Source organism: Protopterus annectens, chromosome 2.part0 (assembly GCF_019279795.1).
Source record: "Protopterus annectens isolate FY-2018-M chromosome 2.part0, PAN1.0, whole genome shotgun sequence".
Lineage (NCBI taxonomy): Eukaryota > Metazoa > Chordata > Ceratodontiformes > Protopteridae > Protopterus > Protopterus annectens.
The window spans coordinates 1,840,309,337-1,840,318,703 of NC_056728.1; the positions used below are offsets into that span (position 1 = coordinate 1,840,309,337).

Here is a 9,367-nt window from a genome sequence, read left to right on the forward strand (position 1 = left end):
TCAAAAAATCCAAATCCATCAGAACCACGAGAGCCAACGACTTAAACCTTGGCACAAGTATGACTAGGACATGCTGGAGGGATAGATTCATAACCCAGAGGCTTCCCATGCTCTGGAACAGAATCCCAGTTCATGTTAGGCAGAGCCCCTCACTAACTCTCTTCAAGAGAAATCTTGATGAGTGGATGGGAGATCGTAAGTTTACCCCAGGGGTCACATCTGTGTCACTACTAAACAGGGGCCCAGTAAACTAATTCTATTATATAAGGGGACCTTCATTGTGTCACTACTAGACAGAGGCACAGTATTCTAAATCTATTATGTACATTTTTGTACCATTTCATGGGGTGGCGAAAGCCACATCACTATGGCTAGGCTTACAAATGCCCCAGGGTAGATAGCCTAGTACTAAACTATGAAACTATGAAACTACAGGGCCAGTTAATGGGCTTTTATAAAAATGCCCATATTCCTTCTTAACTATATAAAAGTACAATTGTTTTAGGCACTTGCCATAAATGGAGACATACAAGTGGTTTGACTACTGCAGTAAATACTCTTGGAATTCCTTCCTAAAGACAGCTCAAATACCAGAGACTTTCACTAAAGGCCGAGAGGTCACCATTCCATCTGAAAGACACCATCATCTTCTGTTTTTTCTTGCCCCTGACCAAATCACACACTTTCTATAGAGTAACCAGGAGCATGACTTGCCCAGATGTGTCCACAGTTCACAGAACAACTATGGGCTAGATAGTGGGACCTAATAGAGGTGAGAGGGCTAAAAGAAAATGGGATACCCTTCCCAACCTCAAGAGAAGAAACCAAAAGGGGAAGAAGGCTGGAATTTGTACTGCAACAGTGAAGCTACTCAAACATCTACATTTACTTTAAGGAGCAAACACGGCTGTACTACATTCATCTCTGCTCACAACTGAAGTAATTACTCTTGGGAAGATTACCAGAGCTAAACAGCAAGGAAAGGCTGGACTGAGGTTGGCAATGAGAAGACCACTGCAGGATGACAGCATCAAACCCTGCCCTAGCCTAAATAAGAGTTTCTCATGCCATTTCCTGTGCTGGGTAATACCTTACAGCAACAACAACAAAGAATTTACCATACACATCAAAGCCTCTCTTCACTTTGTATAGGTAGCTGCACTGATGTGATAGTACTTAAGACACACTGTCATACTACCGTACTTTCCCAGACCACAGCAGGACCAGTGTGGCTGAAGGAAAACTGAAATATCCTGTGAATCGAAAAAAGCTATCCTATCAAGAGCACTAGATCAAAATACAAACTATGTGAATGGCAAAAAAAAAAAAACACTTGGCATGGGAACAGGGCGCACCTTCCATGGTCATTATATCATCACAGTATGAAACAGAAGAAGGTACACTTGGCCCTGCATGAAATGCCCAAATCAAGTCAAGCCTGGGATATCAGAAGAGGAAATTCCAGGTGTTACTTTAAGATCAATTCTGCATTGGCTTTCTCCAAGAAAAGTAAACTTTAGTATAAAATATATAAGCTAGTCGAGAGTGGATGCATTTTTAACCAACCTCTCACTAAATATGGAAGAAAATCTCAAAATTATGCAAACGTCAAATTGAAATATTAATTTTCATTTACAAAACAAGGAATGTACAATTAGCACCTTTTCACATCCTTAAAATCCATTTTTCATTCTTGCACTCCAGTGAAATACTGACCACTAAACTGTTACTGGATAGTATACAAACATGAACTAACAGAATCATCCCCTCTCCATTTTCACATCTTGTGACCACTTTTTCAATAGCAAGTTGTTCTGCTAATAAATACATAACTTCAAAGGACTACTCAAATGTTCAAATGACGGTATGAAACAACAAAATGCACAAATTTAAATAAGATTCAACAGTGTTGACAAACTAAGAAAAAAAATACCAATCACCAAAGTGTACTATTGTGAAAGGAAAATGCTCAGTATCAACATTTCTGAATTACCAAACATTTCAAGTCTGGCATGTATTTTTAATCTAGCATCCTCTTGTCAATGCATATAGATAACACTTCAAGTATATAGATACCAATGAAGTCTATCCGACAGTGGGTATAAATTTAACAAACACTGCAGAATAAATTCTTTAGTGACAGCATTAATTCAAATCTACAGTGCCATAAAATAAGTATACCCCTGCCAGAAACTTGAAACAAACAACTGCATTTGTTAGCAGTCTTACGCAATGTCAAACTGGAGGAAATAAAAGATGCAGCATTTCATAGGGCAAACAAGCTTACTGGCATAAACAACTTCCTTGCAATTCTTTAAATAAAATATCCTGAATATTCTGTCAACATCTTAAAAGCCTTTTTTAAACACTTGTAGAGTAGGTCAGGCTTAAATGAACATGACATGCCAAGTTTGTCTTTTTTTAAATACATCACTTGAACCAAATCAAATATACAAGCAACATATGACTGCTTTTTCACTTGCAGCACAACTTTATCAGTTTTTGTGTTTCTTAGACTTTGTTAAAATAAATAGGGTCACACATCTTAAAATATTAATGCAGAGACAAAATGGCTGCTCACTGGCAGTTTCTACAAGGTTTTATATCTCAAACATCGTATCAGCTAAAAGATAAGATTTCAGCTAATTAAACCCAAGCACTATACATACAGAACATCAACAAATTATAATACAATTTTATGCCTGCTACAGTTTTTTTTCTGGAAACTACTAACATTTATAAACCTCGACATACGAGTTCTTAAGACTCCAGAACACATCTCTCTATTCCAATAATTTAAACTAATGTGTTAATAAATGTAGTACTGTTTGACAAACATTTATTACCACAAATTACTTCTGCCAGTTCACATTCATTTTCTCTCTTCATTAATGAATTAAATCAGAATTCATCTATACAGCAAAAAACACACACTTTCAGCATATATTAAAAACAAAATCAATAACTACATTTCACCAACAGTAAAGAACATTATAATTGTACATAGCATTACTTTTAAATATGCATATACATTTTTAAAGTCAAGAAAAACTGCACATAAAATTCAGACAAAAACACAAGAAGCAATTGGCCAGTTACTATACTACTGTATATACCACCTGTCTAGAGAGGGTCAACCTTCTTACTGGAGAGCCTGCATTGGACTGGCGCAAGGCAGCAGCCATCCCCGCACCAAAGAAGCGCTTGGACAGCAGAAGAGAAGTCTTAGTCACTTACCATCAGAGGCTACCCTTTGATTAAAAGAGTAGAAAAAAGAAAGACGTTAAAATGGGTTCTCAGTCTATTAAATCCTATCACATGCCCTCTAGATCAAACTTCAAATTCAGTACTTTTAAATGGGGAAAAATACTTGAAGGTATAAAATCAAACTAGCCCAGAACAATAAGCTACCAACCTGAGTCATGGCTTGACAGATTCAGAGTAAACTTACTTGATGAAACATCTGCCTAAACACGCTGCTATAAACTCAATTTAACTGTCTGTAAACAATTCAGTAATCAGGTAAACCTGAATGATGACAACGTCCAGGCCCAGACTAATGTAACAATACAACAGGTACACACCTAAAAAAAAGGGGTTCTCTCATCATCATTTCAAAAAGCACAGACAATACAAATGCAAGATTGTGTTTTGGTTTTCAGCAACATGCTCACTAAAATTATATAAATACACCACAAACTAAATGGATAACCTAATTCACGATAAAGGCAGTGTTTAAAGGTTTTGTCATCATCATAAAAAACAGTACTGCAAAATTTTCTGCATACCCAAGTGCACACCAATCATAGCATTTGTTTTGCCACATTTTAAAACACTGCTTTTGCTTACTTTAGTATAAAAACAATAAGGAAAATCAACTCACCATGATGTCTGGACCAGGTGTTGATTGCGTTCACACTCTAACACCTGAAGATACATTACGATTATCTGGAAGATATGGGTTAAACTGTCATTATAGAAATCTTTCAACTTGTTCAGTTTAAACATGTTGGGAAGCTACTACACCCACTTGGGTAGAAGATGGCACAAAAATGGATACTGCTTAAAATCTCTTCATTGCAGACCTCTTTAATAGTGGAATTTTTCTCCCTAGATTAAGAATTAGATGCCAAACTCAAACTTCAAGTAACTATAGATATGTGCGCAGCAAAACAATTTTTGCATCAGCCATCTGTCACCCAAAAACATAAGCCTGGCACAATACAAGTCATCTCAGTAAGTCACACAAAAATGCCATTTATATGTAACTTTTTGCCAATTCACTTCTTTTACTATGAGTAAAATAATGTGTTTGTTGGTGGAAAAATTAGAAAATATGACAATCTACAATAGCAAATTCTGCTGTCCTGAGAAGTATTTCAAAATGGGTCACCTCAGTGCAGGTATGCTGGATTATTACCCCCAAAACAAAAGTCATGTACTCACCATGACAACGCATCTGTGTTGTCCATTTTCACTCTTCCTCAGCTGATGGGTTTCAGATCCAGCTTATCCACTTTTACTAGACTCAAAGATCCAGCTCTCAATCTCCTCTCTTTACCCATAATGCCCCATTATCCTGGTATACCTCCGATCGAGTTTGCTGCCCCAATATTAACATATACATGACATCACATTATGATAAAGAAACAAGATAAAGACATACAGAAAGGCTGGAGCTTAAAACAGGAACAGGTGCGTTCCTGAAAGGACATCCCTTAGGACTCACAAGGAAGAGAAGAAAGAGGTTTAGAAGGTGTGGAGATCAGGAAGAATGAAAGCAGACAATGCAGATGCATCGTTATGGTGAGTACATAACTTTTGTATCTCAATATGTCATTTTCATCCATTCCTCAACTGATGGAGCAGAGCTCCCAGCTAGATGAACCTTGGGTGGTCCTGGTAAGACATTCCGGAGTATAGCGATGCTGCCCAATTTCTGGATAGTATGTCTAACATGTAAAGAGCAATAAAGGTATGAGCATTGGACCAAGTGGCATTTGCACAAATATCATCTATGGATGCTCTTGACCTAAAGGCAGATGAAGTGGCTACAGACCTCATGGAATGTGCTTTGGGGGCTTGGGTAAAGACCATTCTCTTTCTTTATAAACATTTTCTTGGTGAAAGATGCAAACAAATTTAACAGTTTTCCTGAAATCTTGTTCTGTGCAGATAAAACTGAAGCTGTTGATGTACGTCAAAAAAGATGCCGCATGTATTCTCCTTTGAAATTTTCAGAAAGAACACAGCTTTTGAATCCAACCTAAATGCCTAACTGTGGTATAAAAAAGGAAGTGTTTGTATGTAATTAGACCCGTTCCTTATGGAAGATCAAGTATGGAGATCTTGCAGAGAGGGTTTAGAGTTCAAATACTCTTCTAGCAGAAATGATAAGAGACCAAAAAATTGTTTTCCAGTATAAGAACTTAAGGTCAACCTTAGCTGAAGGCTCAAATGGAGGTTAGGTAAGAGCTTGTAACAGAACAGATGAATCCCAAGGAGGGATAGGACCTTTAACTGGGGGCCTGAGTTAAAAGGTGACCTTAAGGAAGGCCTTGCACAATTTAAGGAAGGCCTTGCACAATTTCAAAGAAGCCAAAGAGGAATGCATCTCACCAGACAGAAAATCTGAAATGGCCACTAGTTGAACTTTAATAGTAGAATAACTCAACCCGCTGATAAAAATGGAGGCCAAAAAAAATGAAAACTGCTGAGATGGGGGCAGAGAAAGGGTGTCTGAAGGGCACAGACTGAAAATCTTTTTCATTTGCTTTTATAAAATTTCCTGGCAGAAAGCTTCTGAGAGGATAAAAAATCTGTCGAACTGGGGAGAAAAGCCTGGACAGTCTGGCCATCACTACAACTGGAGAAATCATGCCGTCAACTTGAGGCCATTGATGTCCAGATGTTACATCCCTGCTGGGTGAAACAGAATGTCTGGATGTGGATCCAGTATCCAAGGTTGAAAGAGAGGGAAGCCAAATCTGTCAAGGTCAAAATGGTGAACTGAGGACTACTGTGCTCTTCATCCAGGATGTTTTCTGTAGAAATTCAGGAATGAGGACTAATGGGGGGTAAGTGTAAAGGAGACCAGAGGGCCACTCATGGACTACAGCATCTCTCCGTCTCCACCTGTGGAGGGTTCCAAGGCAAAGAACCTGTTGCACTTGCCGTTGAGGGAAGAAGCAAAAAGATCACAGTATGGCCCCACTGACGAAAAATCTTTCCCATCACTCAGAGAGCTCACGTGTGAGGTATCACAATGGACCTGCTTACAGTGGAAATAAAAAGTGTGTACACCCCTGTTAAAATGTCAGGTTTCTGCGATATAAAAAAATGAGACCACAATAAATAATTTCAAAACTTTTCACACCTTTAATATGACCTATAAGCTATACAATTCAATTGAAAAACAAATCTGTTCGGGGGGAAAATATAAAAAATGTAAAATAAGCTGGTTGTGTGTGTACACCCTTAATCTAATACTTTGTTGAAGCACCTTTTGATTTAATTACAACATTCAGTTTTCTTGGGTAGGAGTCTATCAGCATGGCACATCTTGACTTGGCAATATTTGCCCACTCTTCCTTGCAAAGGTGCACCAAATCTGTCATATTGCGAGGGCATCTCTTGTGCACAGTCCTCTTCAGGTCACCCCACATATTTTCTATTGGATTTAGGGCTGGGCTCTGGCTGGGTCATTTGAAAACTAATTTTCTTCTGGTGAAGCCATTCTTTTGTTGACTTGGGATGTATGCTTGGGGTCACTGTCGTGTTGAAAGGTGAAATTCCTCTTCATCTTCAGCTTTCTAGCAGACGCCTGAATGTTTTGGGCCAAAAGTGACTGGTATTTGTTACTGTTCATAATTCCCTCCACCTTGACTAAAGCCCCAGGTCCAGCTGAAGAAAAGCAACCCCAAAACATGACACCGCCACCATCATGCTTCACAGTGGGGATGGTGTTCTTTTGGAGACGCAAAGTGTTGTTTTTGTGCCAAATGCACCTTTTGGAATTGTCGCCAAAAAGTTCAGCCTTGGTCTCATCAGACCATAACACATTTTCCCACATGCTTTTGGGAGACTATGTACTGTTCTGCAAATTTTAGCCGGGCCTGGATGTTTTTCTGTGTAAGAAAAGGCTTCCATCTTACAACCCTACCCCAAAGGCCACACAAATGGAGAATACTAGAGATTGTTGTCATGTAGTACACAACCAGTACTTGCCAGAAATTCCTGCAGCTCTTTCAGTGTTGCTGTCGGTCTCTCGGCAGCCTCCCTGATTATGTTTTCATCTTGTCTTTTCATCAATTTTGGAAGGACGTCCAGTTCTTTGCAACGTCACTGTTGTCCCATATTTTCTCCACTCTGAGGACTGTTTTCACTGTGTTCCATGGTATATCCAATGCTGTGGAAAAATTGTTGTACCCTTCTCCTGACTGATGCCTTTCAACAATGAGATTCATCTGATGCTTTGTAAGCTCTCTGCAAACCATGGCTTTTGCTGTAGCAGGCAACGGAGTAAATGTCAGGAAAATCGTAATAGGACAGCTGAACTTTATTTTGGGTTAATCAGAGTCTCTTTAATTGATGGCAGGTGTGTACCCAAGAAAACTGAATGCTGTAATTAAAGCAAAAAGTGCTTCAACAAAGTATTAGTTTAAGGGTGTACACACTTACGGAACCAGCTTATTGTACTTTTTTTTTTTATATTTTTTTCCCCTAACGGATTTGTTTTTCAATTGAATTGTACAGGTTATAGGTCACAATAAAGGTAGGAAATGTTTTGAAATGATTTACTGTGGTCTCATTTTTTTTTTAAATCATAAAAACCTGGCATTTTAACTGTGGTGTGTATACTTTTATATCCACTGTAGTCTGTCTATATGCATGTTATGCACTGCCATAAGAAAATGATCGGAAGAGATCACTCACTGCCAAACTCTCATTGCTTCGACACAATAGGCAAGATCTGGTTCTCCCCTGTTTGCTGACACATACAAACAACTTGTAAGTAGTCTGGTATTATCACAATCATTCCTGAAGCCAGAACATCTTGAAAGGCCTGCAACACTAGCAGGACTGCTCACATTTCCAAGACACTGATGTGCAAATATTTGGCTCTTCCAGGGACCATGCATATACCTTTGATTGTCCTTTCCAAAAAATGCCCCCCCACATACTCAATTTGGGAGGCATCAGTGATGCCTGTGGCTACTGCCTGTGGAAGAACAAAGGGGCGACTTTGCCAACTTTTTCTAAATGAAGCCACCAAAGAAGATATCCCTTGCAAACTGTGGAAATCCTGACTAGAGTGCTTAGAGGATGCTGAACAAGCCAGTGTACTGAAAGGGTCTGTTGTTGGAACTGCAAAAGATATCTGGCTAATGGAACTAGAGTCATCACTGCTGCCATCGATCTCAACATGTGGAAGGATTATTCTTGCTGGAAGAGGAGAAAGAGAGATCACTTCTTTGACATGTGACCCAAGAGTACAAATTCTTGTTAGAGGAAGAGAAACTATCTGGTTTGACAGGGTCTAGATGAGCACCTATGAACTCCAGGGTCCGAGAAGGCATAAGCTGTGATTTAGTGTAACTGACCATGATGCCCAGTTGACATGACTGGAGCAAGTAATCCCTTGCTTGAATAAATAGATACCTGGATGGGGCAGGTCAGGAGCCAGTCGCCTAGGTATGGAAACTCACAGAATCCCAGCAGTCTCAGATGAGCCGCTATCACCGCAGTGCATTTGGTGGATACCCTGGGGGCAGTGGTGAGGCTAAAGGGCAGTGCTCTGAACTGGTAATGGCTGGCTCCCACCCGGAAACAAGTATTTTTTGGAGCTCTTATTCATTTTGATATAACACTACCCATTTTGAAAATATATCGAGTGCACCCAGTTATCTTTTTATAGGAGAGGTAAAGTGGACTGAACCATGGCCATCTGGAATGTATTTTACATACTGGTATAGTTGGCTCACATCCAGAAATGGTCTCACAGTCCCTACCTTCTTTGGCACTAAAAAGAATTTTGAGCAAGTTCCGGATCCTTAATGATCTTGGGGGGACTTTTTGGGTAACTTTTTCTAGCAGCTTTTCTATTTCCAAGGCTGCCACTACCCTCTGATTGGGTGGAACCTCAGGGATCTTTTTCACTTTTGCTGGAGGAATTTGGGAAAATTATATGAAATAATCTCTGGCTATAATTTTCTGCATCCAAGTATCTTGTGTGATGGATGCCCAGGCTTCTGGGTGCAGCGATAAGCACCTCCCTACCTCCACAGTGCAGGAGTCAGGTAACCCTTCAGGTAGGGACGGTCAGAGAAGGCATCTTTGAGGCCTTGGTTCTGCAGACTACCTCTGC

General features: G+C 39.5%; 1 protein-coding gene across 2 annotated transcripts in view; it reads right to left on the bottom strand.

The window, feature by feature from the left end:
• Positions 1 to 9,367, bottom strand: part of LOC122793655 (cyclin-L1-like) — a 652,856-nt gene that overhangs the window by 398,648 nt on the left and 244,841 nt on the right. For both annotated transcript variants that reach the window (XM_044061873.1, XM_044061874.1), the window contains one exon: positions 3,884 to 3,948. In XM_044061873.1, coding sequence (XP_043917808.1) covers positions 3,884 to 3,948 — 65 coding nt within the window. The remainder of the gene's footprint in view (positions 1 to 3,883; positions 3,949 to 9,367) is intronic.